The sequence below is a fragment of the Thalassophryne amazonica genome, chromosome 19, assembly GCF_902500255.1.
Source record: "Thalassophryne amazonica chromosome 19, fThaAma1.1, whole genome shotgun sequence".
In the NCBI taxonomy this organism is placed as follows: domain Eukaryota; kingdom Metazoa; phylum Chordata; class Actinopteri; order Batrachoidiformes; family Batrachoididae; genus Thalassophryne; species Thalassophryne amazonica.
This window is the reverse complement of record NC_047121.1, coordinates 27,736,902-27,761,678: the sequence shown is the minus strand read 5'-3', so window position 1 is coordinate 27,761,678 and position 24,777 is coordinate 27,736,902. Positions and strand designations below refer to the sequence as shown.

Genomic DNA, 24,777 nt, shown 5'->3' with positions numbered 1-24,777 from the left:
GTAATATGTAAAAATTTTTCTCCCTGAAATACCTGATCAAAAAAAAAAAAAAAAGGCAAAGGCTATACTCCCAACCATTGGTCAGATAAGTCATACATTGAACATTACAGGCCCAACCGTTGGGCAGATAAATATAATGTCTTACCTTATTCGCTCAACCATTGGGCAGATAAGTCATACATTGAACATTACACGCCCAACCGTTGGGCAGATAAATATAATGTCTTACCCTATTCGCCCAACCGTTTGGCAGATAAGTCATACATTGAACATTACACGCCCAACCATTGGGCAGATAAATATAATGTCTTACCTTATTGGCTCAACCGTTGGGCAGATAAGTCATACATTGAACATTACACGCCCAACCACTGGGCAGATAAATATAATGTCTTATCTTATTCGCCCAACCTTGATTGTGTATTTGACACATTTTGTGCATCTAAACTACGTTTTTTACACCACGTTTTAAGGCTCTATTGTGGCATATGTTTGACACATTTAACGGCGCTGTCTTTAATTACTGCGAAAACACTGCAATGGATCAAAACAGACAAACTTCATAAGCATTTTGAATGGAAGCCCGTTAACGATGACGAAACAGGTTTTTGAACAAAATGCTGCTTGTTGGCTGTAAGATGGTGTTAGTTTGATACAGTTCCCTGGGTGTGATGAGCCAAACAGAACCGCTTTAGATCACAGCCCCTCCGCGGGCTGCGAACCCTCCTCCACCTGGCGAAAAAATATATGCCTTTTTTCCCGTCCCGCGTTGAAACCGGAAGTGAGCTTACAAGCACACTCATTGGTCGGTTGTGGTTGGGCGTATATGCTTGCGTATTTACTTTATTGAACCAACCATTGGGCGTATAGCCACTCCAAAAAAAAAAATTGAACTTCTTCACGATATTCTTATTTTTGAGATGCATCTGTATATACTGGAGGGGTGTTGATCACTGATGCGTGTGTATATATATTAGGGGTCAACCGATTATTGGTAGCGATAATCAGTCAACCCTTAAAATGATAGCATTCGTTATGAGTGATGGACCTTCTATCTGTATATATCTATGTATGTGTCTGTTGGTTGATTCATTCATCTATTTATTCACTGGATTTTTACCAGATGCATATCTACGTTTCTCCATAGCCTAGGAATATGAGCTGTAGTAATGATGTGATTATTGTGTTAGTGACTAACTCAAGTACCACCGAACCTACACATCTTCCATCTCCCCTTTTTCCACCACAAGCTGGTTGGCTCATGCAGGTGTGCTCAGCCAATCAAGTACTAACAGACACCTGGATGAGCTAATCAGCTTGTGGCAGAGCAGGGAGAGATGGAAAATTTGTAAGTTCAGTGGTACTTGAGGACCAGATTTGAGAACCACTGTTCTAATTCTTAGTATTGACAGTCTTTTACTTCACCCCCCCCCCCCCCCCCCCCTTACAAAAATTTGTTTTTTTTTTTACTTTTGTTTAGTAAAAACATGTTGGTTTTTGGTTGAGATTGGTTTTTACTGTTGAAGTAACTATAGTTCAGCTTAACCAGACTTCAACTACTTGTTATTTGTGTTCCATAATGGTCCTGCAAAGGTGTCAACACCCGGGTATACCATTGTCATCCTTACACCTTACAGCTGTAACACAGAGTCCACCTCCATTAACCCGACACAACTCGTCTCAGTATCATCTAGTCTGCTACCTCTAACCCCTGCCAATATCGTTGCACCACCATCTTTTAACACCCCGCCCCTCTGTGTTAACACCACCCCTCCAAGGTAACACCTTAATCCCACCCTTGTCCCAATGCTGCGCTGCTCAGAAATATGTTGCAAATGCCGCTATAATCCCTGGAGATGCCGAGAATAAGAATAGAGCAAGAACACTCCATGCTGGAGGATTCCTCTCCTCCCCCCTGCCGCTCTACCAATCCCTCACTCCCTCTCTTCATCTCTTAAGGATTATCTCTGTGCTGCAGCCGTGACTTCTGGGAAATATTAGAAAAGTGGGGGAGACGAGCTGGCTGCCTGGTTCCCTCCACACCTGCAGTCAGACTGTGCCTCTCTTTATCTGATCTCTCTCTCTCTCTCTCTCTCTCTCTCTCTCAGTTTTTGGCTGACTCATACCCGTCTTATTAGAGCTGCATGTTGTTGCTACTGAAGTCTGTTTTTTATTGTGTTATTGTCAGATAATTACAAGTTATTAAAGCTCCACTTGAGTCAGAGTTGGACTCTGAGGACCAGCTCTTTCAGTCACTCACTGGAAGGTTGCCATTTTGATTCCTAGAGGCCAACTCTCACAGCCCAATGGTCAAAGGTAATTTAAATTTAGTCTGCTGGTTATTAAATCTTTATAATTGTTTACTGAAAGGCTAGTAAGTCACACTCTTAAAAATAGTTTTAATGAACAAAATCCTATAAATTAAAATAAATTGGTTCTGAATATTTCTAAAACCAAATGTATTGTTTTTGGAACTAAACATATCTTAAATAGACCTTGCAATTTAAACTTAACTATCGATGCAATTACGATAGAGCAAGTGTCCAAGACTAAACTTTTGGGAGTTAAATTAGACAATCAGCTCTTATGGTCTGATCAGATTAATTATATTGTGTCCAGGATGGGCAGAGGTGTCGCTTTAGTTCGAAGGTGTGTACCATACTGTCCACTCTTGGTCATGAGGGCAGTGGTTCAGTCCCTGCTTTTGTCACATTTGGAGTACTGCTCGGTCATTTCGTCTAATGCTAAACAGGCGCACCTGAGAAAATTTCAACCCACGCAAAATAGAGCTGCCAGGGTAGCCCTTGGTTGTTCCTATAGAACGTGTGTGAGTGAGATGTACACCACTTTAGGGTGGTTAAATGTACTGGATAAGTTAAATGTAAACATACTGTGTTATGTGCACACTGCTATAATTAAAGGGTATCCAACTTTCTTTGTAGATAAATTGGTATATAGTGGCTACTGTCATCAGCATGTCACTCGGCAGGTTAGCCTTGGTCATTTAATCGTACCTTTTCCAAAGTCCAACTGTATGAGGAAAACAGTGTTATTTAGATCCTCAGAAGCATGGAACCATTTGTCTGGGGGTATAAGGCAAATAAATTGTAGATATTATTTTAAAAAGATTTTAAAACAAAACTGCATGAATGAATTTAAAAAAGCATAGATTTTGGACCGAGTTCAATTTGAAGGATTATGAATTGAATTTGTTCATTGTATGGACCATTTATTGAAATGTAGTTGTGACTTAATTGTATTATTTATTGCTGGAATGTAATTATATTGTGATCTTAAGTTATTGGACCCCAGGAAGACTAGCAACCACCTTGTGGAAGCCAATGGGGTTCCAAATAAATAACGAAATAAAGAACGAAAGCCTATAAACATTTTCCAAGTAAAACTGTGCTTAGACACTTATAAACCCTGAAATCCCTGAATGTCCATGGACTGGGATTCATTCATTCATTCATTTTCTATACCTGCTTATTTCAGTCAAGGGTCATGGGGGGGTGGGCGCTGGAGCTTATCCCAGTAGTCATAGGGCATGAGGCAGGGTACACCCAGGACAGGACACAAATCTGTCGCAGGGCCACATATAGACAGACAAACACATGCACACCTATGGCCAATTTAGAGTCACCAAATCCATCTGAACACAGTTTACAGTAAGGTTTTTATAGACATCCATTGACATCATTGATTAAAAAAAAAGTGATCCTCTGTGTGTGCTTACGTGATCAAAAAATGCCATGTCATGTTTAGGCCATGTTGCTAACTAGGTCCAACTGTAAAGACTTAAAAAAGTACCTTGTGTTAGTGGAAACTGGCTGTTTTTGACATCTTTTCACATGAAAGACGCTAGCTTTTAAAAGATATACTTTTGGTGCAGACAAATATGTTAAGAGTACAAAAAAGTACTGTGCAGATATCAGATCCAGTGCAAACATGCTGACCGTCATCGCTCTTAACCTCACGTAACCCCCAGCAGTAACGCAACAATGTATTAACATGGGTTTAGAGCATTTGAAATCAGTAATATTGTATGGCATATGTATTTCTAAGATATTTATAAACAGCATCAATTAAAACATAATGCATTCCACTTTTTTTGGTAGGGTTTTTTTTTCTTTTGTGTGTGTGTGTGGGGGGGGTAGTTATTCAGGCTCTAGAAACCTTTTTACAGGTTCAGTTGCTTTCAGGTTCCGCTCCAGGGCAATTTATAACTGATAACTGCCAAGGGTACGGAATTGTCAGGGTTTGGGGATCTGGGATATCTTCTGAATGATGTTTTGATTATTATTTGCTAATCTTGTTCTGTGAGGTGTTCTGATTTGTCTATTGTTTTTTGCTTGGGTTTTTCTGTCTTTGCTTCTCCTGTCTTTCACCTTAGTGGTGGGTGTTCCCTCCTCTTTCCACACCCAGCTCTAGATCTTTCTCTCACACCTGCTTCTCATTTCCTGCTCATCACACTTTGTATTTAAGCCTCACCTTGTTCACTCTTTCCCCGCCAGATTTTAATATGGATTTTAAAGTAATTCCAGTTCTAATATGTGACTGTATCAAAACTGTGGAGCTTTCCTCTAGTCCATTGTTTCTCAAACCTGGTTCTTGGAAACCTTTAACGACATGTTTGCGATTTTGTCCCCCTCCATCAGCAGCGAATCAGCTCAGTTACATCTGTTCATCCAATCTTGAGAGTGAAGCGCAGAGAGAAAGAAGTGCCCCCAGGCTTAGAAACACTGCCCTCACAACATCAGGACAGAATATCTCAAATTTTGTTCTTTCAGGGATAAAAATGTTTCACTTAATGATCCATTTGTGCTGATTAGCGTGCTTCACAACACCGCCATTCAATGGTGGAATAACACCATACCTGATGTGAACTTTAAATATAAATGAATACATTTCACAAATGCCATCTATCCAGAAGTGTGTGAGCAGAGACTGAAAATCTGCTGGTCCAGGAACTGCATTATACACATGGATTTACAGGCAGTGGCATTCCAAGAATAACGGACATGTAGAAAGTACAAACATGAGTCGCTCAGCCATTCTGTCCGTCACTCTGACTCTGTGCCAGCATTCCAACACATCCTGAGATCATTCAAATACACAACCTATAAAAACAGCATCGGTTCCAGAGCAAACAGTCTGTTTTTTTGAAGAAAAGAGTCGAACCACAGCTTATCCAGATGGTGAAGTAAAACTGTGTGTCTGCGCGTGTGCACACTAGCTCATATACTGCTGTTTAAAGGGCATTTATGTTTCAAGTTTAGTGCACATAAACAATGTCAAATGTATATGTATTGTCTTAATTCTGATGTGTGCCATTATTACGGTAAACAAGTAATAATTGTGGATTAATTGCTGTTTGTCTGTGGAATGTGAGTGTGGCAATCTCGTTGTTGTAATGACAATGATAATAAAGCTGTCCATCCATCCATCCATTATAAGTCATATTCTGATTGGTTTTATGTAAGTATAGAAATATCTTCACCAACCCCTTTGCACCCAGTGCTCAAGTTTGCTCTCAAAAATATACACCCTGAAGACTGCAATGTGCACTTGACCTTGTCCAAATGGATTTATGCCGTGCGTCATAGAATCTCAAGCTCTGGACAATAAACTTTAACTGGAATAACATTGTTCATTCTTATGCAAAAGTGTACATATGATTTAATATTTATGTTTATTTCTTAGTTTCAGTCCTGGTCAGTTTTTTGGTGGGTGGGGGTGTGAGGGGGTGTGGAAGGGAGTGCATGTGTTTTGTAAAGAGAAGTTGAAATGAGTAAATGTACTTATAGATGTAGTACATCTAAAGGGTAAGTGAAGTTTTTTTTGAAAATGTCTCTGCAGTGTAAACGATTGGAGCAAGATCTTCAGGAACGAGAGAAGGGATCCTACAAGGTAGGCAGTCTGTTTCTCTCTCTCTCTCTCTCTCTCTCTCTCTCTCTCTCTCTCTCATGCGTATTAACTGGCTGATCCTCAGTGTTGAATGGTGGTGGGATGTCTGCTTCATCGTTGTGTCAACCTGCCATTGCGACACAGCCACCTTGTTTGCCAACAACATGTTATTCAAACAGGACGTGTGTGTGTGTGGGTGTGTGCGTGTGTGTGTGTGTGTGTGTGTGCCAACCTGCAGATGGGACACACTGCTGCTGTCAGCATTGACTGAACCATGAACAGGTTGATCAGAACCACTTCAACCAGTATAAGCAGTGTAAGCTGGTGATTTTGGTGGGTGAGCAGGGTCATCAGGGGTTGTTGGTTTGATTCTCGTTCTTTGCTTGTGTCCTCGAGTGAACACAGAGCATCAAACTGCTTAGTTCATCCACAGGTGTGCACTTTATGTAGGTACTATACAGTACTTCAGTGTGGCTTTGATGTCCTCTGACTTCAGTAGTACTTACATTTCTATCTTTAAATCATGACATTTCTGAGGGAGTTGTTTTACTTTTTAACAGTATTTAAAAGAAAACAATGTATCCTAATGCAGTATTATCATTATTATTAACTAGTCCGTTACCTTCCCCAGGGCGGATTTGATTCAGAGACTTTATCTTCACAAACAAAGCCATCACCTCCCACCTATCCCGGATTCCAGAGACGTGTTAAGTTCGAATAAAGCTGCCTCAAGAAGAGACAGCTGCTATTACTACTACTACTACTACTACTGCTACTGTTATTGTTACTTGAAAAAATGAGGAGCTATAAAGTTAAAAGGGAAAAGAAAAGAATAGAAAAATATGACACCAACCTTTTAGCACACTTGCAGATGATGATGCAGCACATAAGTGTCTCTCCTCTTAACAACAACAACTACTACTACACTACTACTACTACTAAAATGCACAATAACCTGTATCACTCCCTGTATGTCAAAGTATGAGTGACTCAATTGCAAGATGCCGTTTGAACAGGAGAGGGACATATACACACATACAGTTCTCTTTTAGTATATAGAAGTATTTACATTTTCTTTCAAATGTTAAAATGTTAATTTGTTAATTTACCAGTGATAGCATCCAATAACAATGAGTAGAACTCAGTATACTTGGTTATGTTTGTGTGGTTTCTGCAGGAAGTTTCTGTTGGTCTTGTGTTTCTCGATCTCTTGGTTTGGTTGGCTCTGATTTCTCTAAAGTCTAAGTTGGATCTGTGATTAAAATGTACACATAATGCTTGTGTAATTGTCTCTCGAATACTGGAACAGAGGAAAACTGTTGAACTGGTGTCCTGTGGTTTTCCTGTTAATATGCAGATGCTTTTTGGGTCCACCAGCACCATAATACCTCTGTGTAACCAGTATGATGACATCCTGGTATGATTCTGGAGCTGTTTTAGTAAAGTTTTAAATAGCAGGGATGCAGGTTTAATCCCAACAGAAGTGATTTGCGTGCTAATTTGACAAATGTTTCACTCCTGTGTGATGCAGTTCCAGATGTGGAAGAAAACTGGGGCACATGTGGGCTTTGAACCCCCAGACCTTGCCGCCACAGAAGTTGTGTGTGTCAAGTTGACAGATCTGATATAGCCACAAATTTAAACTGTGATGCAGAAATTTGCATAATTGGTTAGATGCTGCATGTGCAGTGTTAAGCCAGTCAGTCAAAACACTGCAAATATGTTGATTACCTGCATCTTTAAACAGACTGCAACGGAATGCTGAGTAGTTGGAGGAAATGTAATAAAAGTTGTGCACTGAATGCTTCTCCCTCTGTCTCTGGCTGCCTTTAGGGAACGTAGACCAGAACAGGCTCATCAAATAGTGACAGCGATATGAAATAAGAAAAATAAAACAAAAACACACAACATTTTGCCCTCCAGAGAACTGGAAGAATTGCTGTTTGAATTTCTCCAAGCTCAGAAATATCAGCTGTGCTGAAGGATCATCAGTAGAAGTACGAGGTTTCCAGTGAACCTTCATTGTATATTAATCTACTGGAATAGAGGAACATCTCAGAAAAGTTCTTCTCAGTTATCAAAATGTTCACCAATGTGAGGGGGCAAAAACCAGTTCAGTTACTTTGTATAGTTTCCAGTAAATTTTATAAACCAGTATTTTAATCTCACAAGGATCTTCATCGCGCGTCATCACCATTTACACACAGCAGAGGAATCTTGTTTCTATTATGCTGTAGTAGCACTGCTGTTTTTCCTGTTGTGACGTCATCGTCGTAGCAATCCCTCAGCGGAGAGTGTCTCTTGATTGATTCCCTGACGGAATATCTACATCCAGGTGTTAATCTGGATACACCTGTGCATGGGTTAGTTTAACCCTTGTATGGTGTTCGAGTCTGTGGGAACAGGTTTCATTTTTTTATCAAAAGAAAAAATAATACTATTAATACATGTTTCACCCCAACAGGCAATCCCCCTACTTGATCCATTGTCAAGGTGTCACGATGCAGATGTGGTGTTGGACTTTGTCACCCTGTTGTGACATATAGTAATGATGAATTAAGCTTAATCGTTGTCTCTGTGATGTGATGGTCCAGTTTACTGTATAGTCCTGCATTATGTCAAAAAATCATCAGGACGCAGAGAGTGACTGGATTCACACAAATGATGGACTAAATTAAATATCCAGATATTTCAAAAATGTCCCAGTTAATTTCGCTGTGGGACTTTTCCCAAGGGATCTGTAAAAATCGGTAGGTATATAGATAGATTGATTGGCCAAGGGATCGATCAATCTATCTATCAATCTAACTATCGATTGATCGATTGTTCGATCGATCGTGGACAATCCAAGAGGACAGGCTAATGTGTGTGTCCACAGTCATGGAGAAACAGGCCGTCATGTCACAATGTCTCTTCCTGACTGTAGACATCTTCAACATCGCCATTATCGGCAATTCTGACTGGATCATCACTGGCGAAACTGGTGGTTTTCTGAATACCGAGTATCACCTGGTAGTGGCAGTCAGCATCCAGGGATCATGATCCTGGGCATCATCTCCCTCACGGCCATCTGTGATCTTTTGGTGATGTCAGACTGTCATCATGTTCACAAGAACTGGATCACTGAAATCAGATTTGGTCAGCCAGAATAAAGCTGGGAGACGCCAACGTTTCATCAACCTCTTCAATAATTAGGACAAAGCAGGAAGATGTGGAGAATGTGGTGTATGCCATGTAAACGTGAAATCGTGATTTAAAGATAAAGATATTCTGGCATCCACAACAAAAAAAGAACAGGTTGATCTGTGAGACATGAATTGAACTCCCAGTATGGACCAGGGTTGAATTCCAGGTGTATACTTGTGGACGCCTGTCTGTCCTTGGAAAAGACACTTCATCTGCATCATCCTGGTCAAGTTCTATCAAAGTTTTAAAAACTAGACTGTGTACAATTCGTCAGTAACCTTGGAAAAATATGGTTTTGTCTGTTTTTAATGTAATTTTTAAATGTATTTTCTGTTTTGTTACCATTTTTAATCCGTCTTTCCAATGGTTGGAGTTTTATCTTTCTTTTTTATTTAAATTTGTGGACTACTTTTATGTTTGATTTCATTAATTCGTTTTCTGCCACTTCCCTTACCTCGGCGAACATCTTTGATTTGAAAGTTCTCTATAAACACAGTAAATCTTACTGTTGTTCTTGTTATTAATGTTGGTTATTTCATCCACGTGCACACTGATCATTCAAACTGTTGTTTGTGTTTTGATGAGTTAGTTTGATCATGTTTTTTGTAAATTCTTTTGACAGACATGATGATCATTTCATCAATCACTGGCTCGTTTTGTATTCTGTGATCTGTGTGCCAGTTTTGTCGTTCAATTCGGCGCCAGTTTGCCGTCTTTTCTTTTCTTCTAAAGTCATCTCTCAATCTACTCCCTCTCCTTTTTTCTTTGTTTTCATCCCACTAGCTTTCCAGTGCGTCTGTTATATTATGGGGAAATATATTAAATTTTGTTATTAATGTAGCTTCTTTTTTTTTTTCTTGGTGAAGCCTCTTAATTAGGATCGAGGCCTCTGTGGGGATTAGAGTCTGGAGAGGTTTTGATTTTCCAACAGAAATGCAGCTGGTGTTAAATAAACCCACAGGCAGTGCAGAGAGAGAAAAAACACATAGCTGACACCAAACCAGAGCTTTAAATCCATATAGGTCAGAGGTCACAGGTCAAGAGAAGGGGCCAGAGTGTTTTTTTTTAATGCTGTACTTTGTTTCTGTCACTGCTGTGAGTGTGTGCATGTGTTTCATGTGGCCACAGATTTATTTATAACTCTCTTAGAGTATTGTGAGCTTTTAGTCCACACCCACAGTACAGCAGACTGATGGTGACGCACCATCACAACCACTCTGTGTGCTGCTATTCCTGCTGTACTGTACTGTAGGCCACACCTACAGACTTAAGCTTTACAGACTTAAGCTTCTTTGAAAGTGACTTGAGTCCGTAGAATGTCCTTGATGCAATGCACTCAGGGAGCATTTAAAAAGTATCATCTAATGGTTTCCTCCACGACGGTCATCATCATTGTCTGTGGGTTCTGTGGGCTTAAGGAAACTTTGATATTGTAGAGGTTGATTATTTGGAGGAAAAGTAAATTGACTGATTGCTGTAAATGAATACGGAGCCACTTGCACACCTTTGGCTGGCTTTCCTGCCGAGCACAAAGGAGTTTGGGCCGCGGCGTCAAGACGTTTTTAGGGGTGCAGTACTGATAATTAATACATTTCCAGTTTGAATGTGGTTAATTTAACTCCATGTTAAAGGGGTCCACTTTCCTTCCAACAAGAAGGTTATGGGGTTGAGCCCACCTGTGCCTCTTTCCACATGTACGTCTGGAGCTGTGTCAGGAATGGCATTCGGTGTAAATTTTGTGCCAAATCAACAACCCCCTTGCAAAATGGAAGGCATTTAGTTTAACAGTTAAATATCCATTCATTTTTAAAACTTACCTATTCAGGTTAACATTCACGGGGAGCTGGAGTCTATCCCAGCAGTCACTGTTTGAGAGGCATGGTTCACCTTGGACATGCCTCCAGTGTGTTGCAGTGCCCACAATTAGAGACCGACGAACACATTCGTACCTATGGACAATTTAGAGTCACCAGTACACCAAACCACCCTCCATGTGTTTGGAGGTGGTAGGACACAGAAAGGACCAGGTTGGATGCAAACGTGAGACCTTCTCTCTCTGAGGCAACGGTGCTAACCATTCAGCCACCGCGATCCCGCAGTTAAAGATGGTTGGGTTTCGATATCAAATTTTTGGAAGCTATGGTTCTTTTTTTTTTACTCTGGACAAAAACAAATGTAATTGGCTTCCTGAATGTTTGTCTCGAAGTGACCGTCACAGCGGCATATGATGCGCCATCCTTCCCTCCACTGATGCCTTTCATTTTATCACACATTGGTTCATCCTCTGTCGTATTTTGGCTACAAACTTTAATATCTGCTATGCAGACACCTGCTGACTGCGAGCATGCTGAAGAGGTGTATGATATGACCCCTTTAAAGGTCAGGGTAGGTTCTCTTCATTTCCTCCAGTGTCCTCTGGTCCTCCTCTTCCTCCTCCTCCACCGCTGACCTTAACTCATCATGTTAAAGGTCAGCTCGGCATCGGTCCTGCTTACTGAAGTTAATTTGGAAATTATCCTGATTAATAAAAGCGGCAGCTCTTTTGAAGTGTGTTCACTGTGTCCTCTGGCCCTGCTGGAGAAGACACATATTGACTTTCTGGGTTTGTTTTTTCTTTTGATGTCTCACTTTGACTTGGAGGCCTTGAGGGTTTTAATTATCATAGAGCTGGGAGGTGTGAGGGTTGCTGGAGGGACAGCGAGGTTAAAAGCAGACAGAGGCAGTCCTGTAATCCCAGTTGGAGTTGACCTCCACACAGTTTGACCAGAGAGAAGGTGGAGGTGACACTTCATCCTGTGAAGGCTCCAGTACAGTCACAGTGACTGTTTAATTCCTCTGAAACTGTTCACTGATAACCATGCAGCTACTAATCTGGTGCTGTTTTTGCCAGAACTACGGGTTTTTGTTCTTGTTTTTAATTTTTTTTCTACTCTTCTGTCATCTCTCAATTCATCCTTCTACATGCTGCTCTTGAACCATCAGATTTGTCCACTGTGAGGTTGCTAACAACTTGTGGGGCTTGTTGTATCTGACCCCAGTCCATATCTTGAGCAGAAGGTCAGGTCCCTCTTCTGTTTGACGTGGTCCTTCTCCCCTGTATTTTATATTTGATTTGTTTTTTGTTTTTCTTTAAGTGTGAAGATCTACAGGCTCAGAATGTGTCACTTTTTTGAACAATACAAATCTCATTGAAGCATTCTTGGATTTTGGGCTACATAAATAAAAGTGACGTTTGCAAGTTGCAGTTTGTGATGGTGCAGAAAATGAATATAAAATAGACCGTAGTCTCAAAAGAGAAATCCATTTAAAATACAGTCATCTGTGATGTGGAGTAGAACCACACTGGTTCTTTACTCTCCTGCATTTCAAATTTATTTCAGAGTAACAAAACATTTTCCCCACTAAACCTTGGATGGTTTGGAAGATATGGAAAATGGAAAAAAAAGACACACACAGTAATCGTCACAATCAATTTTTTTCCAGACAGTATGAACCTGAGATGTTTCATATTTTGTAGCCAACTTCATTTCATTTGTTAAAATACATTCATTCCTGCATTGACAGTCTGCAACACATAAAACAAAAAGCTAGGACAGGGGACATTTATTCTATATATTCTAAATATAAGGATTAAATCATCATACATTGCCCTCCAAAAGTATTGGAACTCTTGGTAAAATCTGAAATTATCTTCCTTAAACTCAAACTGAAAACAAATATAGATCTACAACTTGATATAAATTAATTAAAAATATAAAAGCCAAGAGGATGGGTTGCATAAGTAATGGAACGCTTTGGTATAATACCCATAAATAATCACTTTTATTGTTTTTCTTCAGACAAGCTTGGATACATGAACATTTCCAAGTTACTGAACATGTCTCGGACTTCATTTATATCAGTCAGTAAAAAATACAAACACTGTAGTACTGTATGGTAAATCTGTGCCAAGTAAGCAGTTCTCAAAAACTGAAAGCGCAGACTTGAAAGAGACTATTGAGGGAAGCCACCAAGACACACATGAAAGCTCTCAGAGAATGATTAGCTTTTGTATGTGTGAGTGGAGAAACTGGGAATGGTGCAACATTTGAGCGCTGCATCTCCATTTACAAGCATCACTGCACTGCGAGGTGAATTTAATCACCCAAGAATGTGTACCTTTTGGACATTATTAAAAAAAAATTTTATACTGCAGTCTATTGCTGATGCTGCAGTTCTGTAGCCTAACAGGAGCGACCAAATTATTTTCAGAGTTATGTCTCTTTACATATTAGCTTGTCCATCAAATATTGATGTCTGAGACCAACATTTACTACAAGGTACCGAGAACAATATTTACTTTATTTACACATTTTACTTTATTGAAAGCAGAAAATGTTTTAATTGGTAATAGAATGTGTAGGGGGAAAAAAAATCACATTTATCAGTTGCTGTTATTCCATTGATTTCTGTTGTGGAACATTTAAATATTAATGTATGGTTTTGTTTTTGTTTCCGGTGATACAGAAATAGTTTATGGATTTTGTTTTTTGTTTCCTGAACCAGGTCAAAGTCTCGTAATTGACTAAAAAGTAAAGTCTGTAATATGGAAGTTGGGACTGTAGACAACAGATTTCTGTGTTCACCATTTTGAACAGAATGAATTATCTTCTTTATTTAAAATAATCTGCTCATTCATTCATCTTTTCAGCTCTTTATTGTCATTTGATCTGTTTTGGGTATTTGTTTCAGTTATTGTCAGACTACTGTCACATCTTATGTTTGACCTCTTTTTGGGCTCTTGTCATACTTTCTTGTCTTTTTCTTTCAATAATTGAATCAGGAGGAACTACAGAGGCTTCAGAGAGAGAGAGATAGTGCTCTGCAAGAAGGACAGCAGCTTGAGATGGAACTGCAGGCACTACGATCCAATCACAGGTCAGGCTCCACTCAGAGTAATACCCAATATAACACCAAAGTAATAGTAATGTACAGTGGCTTACAAAAGTATTCAGCCCCTTGGTATTTCACGCATTTCAACTTGTTTATGGCATTTCAAATACAAAAAGTAAATCAGGCTTCTCAATATAAAAATTTCAAAAATTATCTTCCTTAGACTCAAACTGAAAGTAAATCTCTACAAGTTGATATAAATTAAGTAAAAATATAAAAGCCAAGATGATGGGTTGCATAAGTAATCAGTCCCTTTGGTATAATCGGAGCAAGACAGAGTGCGCAGCGTGTCCTCACGCAGTGAAGATTCTGATGATGATGGAGATGATCCCTCTTTTGTTCTAGACGAGGAACCAGAGCAGGTGGATCCACCAACGTGCACACAGATCTCCACAATGGGTCGGATCACGCGCTTCTGTTTGTAGTTTTTCCAGGACTCAGGTGCTATGAGCTCCATCCCAGCACCGGGTCCTGGAACGCAGAGATGCAGACACACACTGCTCCAGCTGTGGCTCCAGGCGCATTTCATTTAAAGCGTCGAGATCAACGTTAGCTTCGGTTTTGTTTTGTTCCTCTTTTGTCCATTTTGCGCTCTTGATTTGCAGGCTATTTGGTGATGAAGCTCGTTCGTCCACCTTTTCTCAATGATTTGTGACTTTTTTTACTTTTTTCCCTTCGTTCAGGAATCGTCGTATGCCGTGTGACGGGGCCATTAGATTATATGTAGTCTTCACCCTGGGGTCAGTGGTAAGCTCAGGGTAATGTCATATACACAGGTGTGATACATATATGTATACTGTTTTTAGAAAACGTGTTTTTCCATTGTTATCATTTAAAATATCTGTGATGACATCACTCTCCTGAATGATCTTTGTGAGGTCACGACTTATCTTTCATATGTTTGTGAGCTTGTTAAATGTACTATAAATAGCATTTTAAGCAATTTCATAGACTACTTTCTGTGTCGAGATGTATTAGTTGTAATGGCACCCAGCGCAGAAGGAAGCAATACTCCCTGTTTGTTTTGTAGTCTCAGCTTTTCTGTTCCTTATTATCCCCCCAGTATGAAATACAGGGTTATATAGCGATGAGCATGTCCGTCTGTGCGTTTTCGCTTGTTAGCGTGATATCTCAAGAACCAGTTAACCAATTTCATTTGTATTTGGCATAAAGGTGTACTTTGGTGACCCCGACACCTGTCTATTACAGTGATCTTGGGGTTTATTTCAAAGTCACAGTGAGATATTCAAGATATTGTCATTGCCACCCTTTTTAGCGCGATATCACAAGAACCAGTTGACCAGTTTCATTCATATTTCGTATAAGTGTGTACTTGTGTGATCCCAGACACTTTATATTACTGATTTGTGGGGACCGGGGGGATATGCCATCTCCTGTTCACTCTTGTTTACATAGCTGTACTGGCCACATTTACTGCCTGCATATTACTGTGAATGAAAGTTGCCAGACAGTACTAGTTTTCCAGAACCCCCCCAAAAGAAATGCATTCTGAAACTCAAAAGGCCTTTGACCAAGAACACTGGGCCTCATTCACAAACAGCACGTGCACACATACCCGTGCTTAAATCATTGACACAAATGTTTGACACACAAATCTGGGATTTATCAGTATGTTTGTACCTACATTTTTTTCATACCCTGCAACCAAATTTAGAACTTCCTTAGACTGTGCATACACACAAATGTTGAAGGCTCAGTCATCCTAGAAACTGAGCTGAACTTGCACTTTTGCAGCTTGTCAACATTGTTTCTCCTGCTTTAGATGGTAAAAATGTGCTTGGTGTTATTTTTACACTTGACCAAATCATTTAAAGCGGTTACCTATATAATTCGTACTTCCAAACTTAATAGATACGGTTTGTGTATTGTTGCTCTCAAGTGGGTAATTAATTGCTTAAATGATGGAGAACAATTGTAATTATTAATGCATATTTAAGAAATTAAGAATTATTTTTTGGGGTGCTTTTGTCCTTGGACCTTTATTAGTTCAGTTCTAATATGCAATTGTATCTACAACCCCTGGCAAAAATTATGGAATCACCGGCCTCGGAGGATGTTCATTCAGTTGTTTAATTTTGTAGAAAAAAAAGCAGATCACAGACATGACACAAAACTAAAGTCATTTCAAATGGCAACTTTCTGGCTTTAAGAAACACTATAAGAAATCAGGAAAAAAAAATTGTGGCAGTCAGTAACGGTTACTTTTTTAAACCAAGCAGAGGGAAAAAAATATGGACTCACTCAATTTTGAGGAATAAATTATGGAATCATGAAAAACAAAAGAACGCTCCAACACATCACTAGTATTTTGTTGCACCACCTCTGGCTTTTATAACAGCTTGCAGTCTCTGAGGCATGGACTTAATGAGTGATAAACAGTACTCTTCATCAATCTGGCTCCAACTTTCTGTGATTGCTGTTGCCAGATCAGCTTTACAGGTTGGAGCCTTGTCATGGACCATTTTCTTCAACTTCCACCAAAGATTTTCAATTGGATTAAGATCCAGACTATTTGCAGGCCATGACATTGACCCTATGTGTCTTTTTGCAAGGAATGTTTTCACAATTTTTGCTCTATGGCAAGATGCATTATCATCTTGAAAAATGATTTCATCATCCCGAAACATCCTTTCAATTGATGGGATAAGAAAAGTGTCCAAAATATCAACGTAAACTTGTGCATTTATTGATGATGTAATGACAGCCATCTCCCAAGTGCCTTTACCTGACATGCAGCCCCATATCATCAATGACTGTGGAAATTTACATGTTCTCTTCAGGCAGTCATCTTTATAAATCTCATTGGAACAGCACCAAACAAACGTTCCAGCATCATCACCTTGCCCAATGCAGATTCGAGATTCATCACTGAATATGACTTTCATCCAGTCATCCACAGTCCATGATTGCTTTTCCTTAGCCCATTGTAACCTTGTTTTTTTCTGTTTAGGTGTTAATGATGGCTTTCGTTTAGCTTTTCTGTATGTAAATCCCATTTCCTTTAGGCGGTTTCTTACAGTTCGTTCACAGACGTTGACTCCAGTTTCCTCCCATTCGTTCCTCATTTGTTTTGTTGTGCATTTTCGATTTTTGAGACATATTGCTTTAAGTTTTCTGTCTTGACACTTTGATGTCTTCCTTGGTCTACCAGTATGTTTGCCTTTAACAACCTTCCCATGTTGTTTGTATTTGGTCCAGAGTTTAGACACTTCTGACTGTGAACAACCAACATCTTTTGCAACATTGTGTGATTATTTACCCTCTTTTAAGAGTTTGATAATCATCTCCTTTGTTTCAGTTGACATCTCTCGTGTTGGAGCCATGATTCATGTCAGTCCACTTGGTGAAACAGCTCTCCAAGGTGTGATCACTCCTTTTTAGATGCAGACTAACGAGCAGATCTGATTTGATGCAGGTATTGGTTTTGGGAATGAAAATTTACAGGGTGATTCCATAATTTATTCCTCAGAATTGCCAGGGGTTGTAAAAGTTTTGGCACCCCTGGTGATTTCCATGATTTTCCTTTATAAATCACTGGGTGTTTGGATCAGCAATTTCAGTTAAATATATCATATAGCAGACAAACAGTGATATTTGAGAAGTGAAATGAAGTTTATAGGATTTACAGAAAGTGTGCAATAATTCTTTAAACAAAATTAGGTTGGTGCATAAATTTGGGCACCCCAACAGAAAAATACATCAATATTTAGTAAATCTTCCTTTTGCAGAAATAACAGCCTCTAAACACTTCCTCTATCTTCCAATGAGAGTCTGGATTCTGGTTGAAGGTATTTTGGACCATTCTTCTTTACAAAACATCTCCAGTTCAGTCAGGTTTGTTGGTTTCCGAGCATGGACAGCCCACTTAAAATCACACCACAAATTTTCAATAATATTCAGGTCTGGGGACTGAGATGGCCATTCCAGAACGTTGTTCTTGTTCCTCTGCATGAATGCCTTAGTAGATTTTGAGCAGTGTTTAGGGTCGTTGTCTTGTTGAAAGATCCAGGCCCAGCGCAACTTCAACATTGTCATCTGATTCATGAACATTGTTCTCAAGAATCTGCTGATATTGACTGGAATCCATGTGACCCTCAACTTTAACAATTTTCCCAGTACCTGCACTGGCCACACAGCCCCACAGCATGATGGAAGCACCTCCAAATTTTACTGTAGGTAGCAAGTGTTTTTCTTGGAATGCTGTGTTCTTTCTCAGCCATGCATACTGCCTCTTGTTATGTCCAAATAACTCAATTTTTGTTTAATCAGTCACCAGCACCTTATTCCAAAATGAAGCTGTCTTGTCCAAATGTGCTTTAGCATACCTCAAGCGACTCTTTGTGGCATATATGCAGAAAAGGGTTCCTCCGCATTACAGTATCATACAGCATCTCCTTGTGCAAAGTGTGCTGTATAGTTGTATAGTACACTATCTGCAGCAAGATCATGTTGTAGGTTATTGGAGCAGGTCTGTGGGTTGACTATGACTGTTCTCACCATCCTTCTCTTCAGCTTATCTGAGATTTTTCCTGGCCTGCCACTTCGGGCCTTAACTATTACTGTGGCTGTGGTCTTCCATTTCCTCACTATGTTTCTCACAGTGGAAACTGACAGCTGAAATCTCTGAGATAGCTTTTTGTATCCTTCCCCTAAACCTCGATGTTGAACAATCTTTGTTTTCAAGTCATTTGAGAGTTGTTTGGAGGCTCCCATATTTCCACTCATTAAATGAGATGCAAAGAGGGGAAACATTTGCAAATGGTCACCTTAAATACTTTTTCTCATGATTGGATTCACCTGTGTAAGGAGGTCAAGGGTCAGTGAGCTTATCAAACCAATTTTGTGTTCTAATAATTAGTGCTAAATGTGTTCAAATCAATAAAATGACAAGGGTGCCCAAATTTATGCACCTGCGCAGTTTTGTTTAAATAATTATTGCACACTTTCTGTACTAGAAACTTCATTTCACTTCTCAAATATCTGTGTGTTCGTCTGCTATATGATATATTTAACTAAAATTTCTGATCCAAACAACCAGTTATTTCTAAAGGAAAACTTGAAAATTATCAGGGGTGCCCAAACTTTTCCATACAACTGTATTTATATTAATGACATTTAAAAATATTCTCATTCTACTTTTTTGCAATGATACAATGTTGCATTGCATGATGATTTCAAAACTGTAATACAGCAGTTTGAATTGTTCAGTATCGTCTGAGTATCAGTAAATGTCACTTCATGTTGTTTCATAATAAGAGCAAATCCTTCTCCAATGATAAAGCTAAAATATGACAAATGTGGAAGTGTTCTAAGTGTAATTCACACCTTCTATGTTTTGTCTTTGCTACTGTATTGAACATCTGTGGAGGCAGCATGTCATTCACTTCAGTGTCATAAAACCTGAGGTGTTTGTGTGTGTACTTGTGTAGGTAAGTTGTCTCAACCAAAATTCATGGGCTCTTAAAGGGGTACATTCACTTTATGATCTTTATGTAGACAATACTTTTGCTTCATATGAACAGCTGATACAGAAATTTGATCTCCACTCTTCACATTTTTATAAAATACCTCCAAGTTAGACATTTTGTGAGGTCAACTTGATATGATATGAGATTTGACATGATATGATACGAGATTTATTGTCATTGTCATTACACGAGTGCAACAACAACGAAATTACGTTTACACTCCAATTACTTCAGACAAGATACAGCAATTAATCCACAATTATTACTTGTTTACCGTAATAATGGCACACATCAGAATTAAAGACAACACATATACATTTTACATTATGTGCACTAAACTTGAGGCAGTGCATCATCCGAATTGAGGCAAAGTGGGTGAAAGCTGCAGCAGGTGGGGCCCGCGCTGCCCAGCTTGGGGGGGTTGAAGGCTGCAGCAGTAAAAACAGCGCTGCCTTCGAGGTGGCAGGGAGGAAGCCAGGGTGGGGGAGTGGAGAGACATGGCGGGGGTGGGGGTGGGGGGGGGGGGGTGTAATAGGGATGGAGGGAGGGAATTTTGCTAACATTCCTCTGTGCCCCTCAAAATAACCTGGTGGATTCGATTCTGGAGTGTAAAACTTTTTCAAAACACTCAGCAGGATTTACTCACTGCTGAGCGGTCACCATGAGACAAGTTTGGACTCCCTCAAACACAAATGGGAACTGGATTTGGATGAATCCATATCAGACTCACAGTGGGGAAACATCAAGAACATTTATTCATCTTCAATTTGTCTGAGACATTCTGTACTTCAGTTTAAAGTTGTTCATCATCTGCACTGGTATAAGGACAAACTTTCACAGATTAAACCTGACCTGGACTCGGCCTGCAACCGCTGCAAACAGACCCCGGCCTCTCTGTTTCACACATTCTGGATCTGTCCAAGACTACACTGTTATTGGCAGTCTATTTTTAACACATTTTCTGCAGTCTGTGGTAGCACAGTCCATCCATCCCTCCCCACTGACGTCTCTGTTTGGAGTTGTTCCTCTGGAGGCTTCATTCAGTGAAAATCAAAAGTCTATGATTGCATTTTGTTCTCTGTTGGTCAGGAGACTCATTCTCTGCCGATGGAAGGATCCACATCCACCTTCATATGGTCAGTGGATGAGAGAGGTCAAGTATCACATTCATTTGGAAAAGATCAGATACACTGTAAAAGGGTCTAAGGTTTATTTTGATACATCGCAGCCTTTTTTATCTTATTTTGAGAATTTGTCTGCAGATATTTTATTTTAACTGCCGTTATGTTTTGTGATACATGCCAATATATCCAAGACTGTCTTTGCCTTTATTTAGATGCCTGCTCAATTTAAAATTCAGTGTGTGTGATCCAGTTTAGAAGGGGTGGGGTGGGAAGGTTATTTTAAGTTTGTATTGTCTGGTTTTTTTGTGTGTGAGAGGGGAAAAAAGAAAAAAAACAATAAAAAGACTGATTTAAAAAAAAAAAAAAAATTCATGAATTCCATCTGCTAGATTTTTCAATAAACCTAGTGTAAAAAAAACATTCTTACTTTTAGGGGCTGGCAATGTGAACCATTTGCTAAGCACCCTGTTCTGGAGATTTGAAGATATCAGGAGAATATTAGCCGTCATTAAGTGGCAGTGTTTTTATTAAAGCTGTACAGCCGTTCAAATTTTACAAAACCGCCAAAATTTAGTTTCAACTGAAATTCAAGCATTGGTTTTATTTTTGTAACATTTCAAAATTTCAGCTCATTTTAATGAAGAGAATATTGTCTTTTCCTCCTAATTAATTTAAAATAATACAGGGAAACTGCAGGGGGAAGTGTATGTGCGCATGTGTGAGGTTTTGAGATGACCTGTGACCTGACCCACTTGCTTGTAACCAGATGTCGTGTAAATTACTTGAGGTGTTATCTGGTTTCAAAAAAACAGTGTTTTTAGATTTAAAAGTGTTTATTTCTTGCTAACTTTTACTAAATATATGAGAAAAATTAAATTTAAACAGAAATAAACTGTTTTTGAGTATTTTCCACCATTGTGGTTTATTTTGTTCGCGTGAGCAGCCAGCTGACATCACGCTGCCTTTCTTTACTCCGATTGGCTGTCGCCATGTCCTTCCTAGCATGCTCGTGCAGATTGGAGGAAGCTCCCACGTGATTTGTGACATTGCTACTAAGGTCATGGCGCCTGATCACTTGAATTTCTTCCCTTCAGGGATATAAATTGTTTCCAGACAGCATGAATTTTGACCATATTGCCGATATCATATTATGACTCCCTCATTTAAATGCTCAGGAATCAAATTATAGTGGTGCCAAAGAAAGTGATTTTATGACTTAAATCTTAAAAACCCAAAAGGACATACAGCTTAAATTGTTTACCTTTCCATCAACAAATATTGCTTTTTTATTATTTGGAACATGAAAACTTTAAAATGAGCAATTGAAAATGACAATTAAGCAACTTAAAAAAGTCACGATGAAGAATACTTGATGAAATATTGCTTTAATGTTGCGTGGATTCACCAGTTTTTTTCTCATTCACACCCACCAGGTGTGACAAGAAGCTTCTAGGATGGTGCCTATTCACATTCCTTGATAATGTCTTAGAAATATGACCTTTTAATGGCATTAGAATTCATAATAAAACTACAAATTGTTGTGTGGGCCGCCAGAAGAGGAGGTACTGCTGGCCCACCACCAGAGGGCGCCCTGCCTGAAGTGCGGGCTTCAGGCACGAGAGGGCGCTGCCGCCATGGACACAGCCGGGGGTGACAGCTGTCGCTCATTACCTCTTGACAGCTGTCACCCATCTACTCAACATCATCTCACTCCATAAAGACCAGACGTCATCTCCACCTCGTTGCCGAGATATCATACTTCATAGGAGGTAATACTCTCAGCTTTTTTTGTGAGATTTGTAACTCTGTTATTGTGAGAATTTGCAGGAGAACCGGTCGTTTGTGAGGAGGCTGTGCAAGACGGCGCTCCTTTTCAGCTGAGACCGCTGCAACATATTGAATGAGAGGTGGAGGTGGCATTCCCACCGTTGTTGTTACTGGGTGTACACACACCCACACTTGACTGTCTTTGTTCTTCGCCAGCAGTACCAGATCCGACAGTCGGGGACGGTGATCACCTGGGAATTCGGGACTTGGCGGCTCCAGTATTCACCAGGTTCTGGGGCGGCGGAAATCGTGTGGTTCCGGCTCTTCTCAGGACAGACGTCTTCTATCCTCGAGCCTGCCCACACGTCACCTCTGTGTATTGACTGTTATGATATTCTGTGATTGTCTGTATGTTCGTTGTGCACATTCACAACATTAAATTGTTACTTTTTGGCTCATCTATTGACCGTTCATTTGCGCCCCCTGTTGTGGGTCCGTGTCCCTACACTTTCCCAACAGGATATCTCGGCCAGCGTCATGGACTCCGAGGGGCGTCACCCGGCTGTTGAACGACCAATGGGAGAGCAGGGAGAGCAGGCGTCTGCAGGAGACGTGATTGGTGAGCTGCAGCACATTCTCACCGCCTTTACGGCTCGGTTGGATCAAATGACTGAGCAAAACATCCTCCTGAACCGCAGGGTGGAGGCTCTCTCCGCACAGATGGCGGCGAGCGCTCAGGGCGCTGCTGCAGCTCGTCCTCCTGCCGACCCTGTGCAGGATATAAACGTTCCAGTGGTGGTTCAACAACCCCTCCCACCATCCCCTGAAGCATACATAAGCCCTCCTGAGCCGTACGGAGGTTGTGTGGAGACGTGCGCGGACTTTCTTATGCAGTGTTCGCTCGTCTTCGCACAACGTCCCGTCATGTACGCGTCACATGCTAGTAAAATAGCTTATGTGATTGCTCTGCTTCGGGGTAAAGCACGCGCCTGGGCTACGGCGCTCTGGGAACAGAACTCACGGTTGTTATCAGCATACACTGGGTTTGTGGGGGAGTTCAGAACAGTGTTTGATCACCCTAACAGAGGAGAGACCACTTCAACTGTGCTGCTGTCAATGAGACAGGGACGCGAGAGCGCAGCCGCTTATGCAGTCAACTTCCGCATCGCGGCTGCGAGGTCCGGCTGGAATAACGTTGCGCTCCGCGCCGCCTTCGTAAACGGACTGTCGTTGGTTCTGAAGGAGCAGCTGGTAGCTAAGGAGGAACAGCGGGATTTAGATGGGCTTATCGATCTCGTTATACGGTTAGAAAATCGGTTGGAGGAACGCCGTCGGGAGCGAGGCGAAGGACGTGACTGGATACGCGCCGCCCCTCTCCCTTCCGGGTTCGATAAGGCGCCGCCCTCCCCATGCTCCACAGCCGCAGCACTTTGTGGGGCAACAGCTCCCCCTGCTGACGTTGTTAGGGAAACGCACAGGGCCAAAATGGGGAGGCTGATCCGTGGAGAGTGTTTTCTCTGCAGCTCAACTGAGCACACACAGAGAAACTGCCCCAAACGGCCAAAACGACAACAACCGCCCTTAGAGACTGGGCTAAGGAGGGGTCAAACCATTCAAGTGAGACACACACAAAGGGAGCGTCTGTGCCGTTCACGGTTTTCACTGACCATCGGAACCTGGAGTATATCAGGACCGCCAAGCGGCTGAACCCCAGGCAAGCCCGCTGGTCACTGTTCTTCGGGCGTTTCGACTTCCGGATCACCTATCGCCCCGGGACCAAGAACCAGAGATCGGATGCCTTGTCCCGGGTACACGAAGACGAAGTCAAAACAGAGCTGTCGGATCCACCGGAGCCCATCATTCCGGAGTCCACTATCGTGGCCACCCTCACCTGGGACGTGGAGAAGACCGCCCGGGAGGCCCTGGCACGGAGCCTGGACCCTGGAACCGGTCCGAAGAACCGTCAGTACGTCCCACCAGAGGCCAGAGCTGCAGTCTTGGACTTCTGTCACGGTTCCAAGCTCTCCTGTCATCCAGGGGTGTGAAGGACCGTGGCAGTTGTCCGGCAGCGCTTCTGGTGGGCATCTATGGAGGCCGACGTCCGGGAATATATCCAGGCCTGCACCACCTGTGCCAGGGGCAAGGCAGTACATAAGAAGGTCCCAAGGACTCCTCCAGCCGCTGCCGGTGCCTCATCGCCCCTGGTCCCACATCGGCCTGGATTTCGTCACGGGCCTCCCGCCGTCCCAGGGCAACACCACCATCTTCACGATAGTGGACCGATTCTCCAAGGCGGCCCACTTCGTGGCCCTCCCGAAGCTCCCAACAGCCCAGGAGACAGCAGACCTCCTGGTCCACCATGTCGTCCGTCT

General features: G+C 41.2%; 1 protein-coding gene across 3 annotated transcripts in view; it reads left to right on the top strand.

Moving 5' to 3' along the window:
• The window catches only part of mipol1 (mirror-image polydactyly 1), a 168,784-nt gene that overhangs the window by 108,299 nt on the left and 35,708 nt on the right, over positions 1-24,777 (top strand). For all 3 annotated transcript variants that reach the window (XM_034195481.1, XM_034195480.1, XM_034195479.1), the window contains 2 exons: positions 5,860-5,910; positions 13,916-14,010. In XM_034195481.1, coding sequence (XP_034051372.1) covers positions 5,860-5,910; positions 13,916-14,010 — 146 coding nt within the window. The remainder of the gene's footprint in view (positions 1-5,859; positions 5,911-13,915; positions 14,011-24,777) is intronic.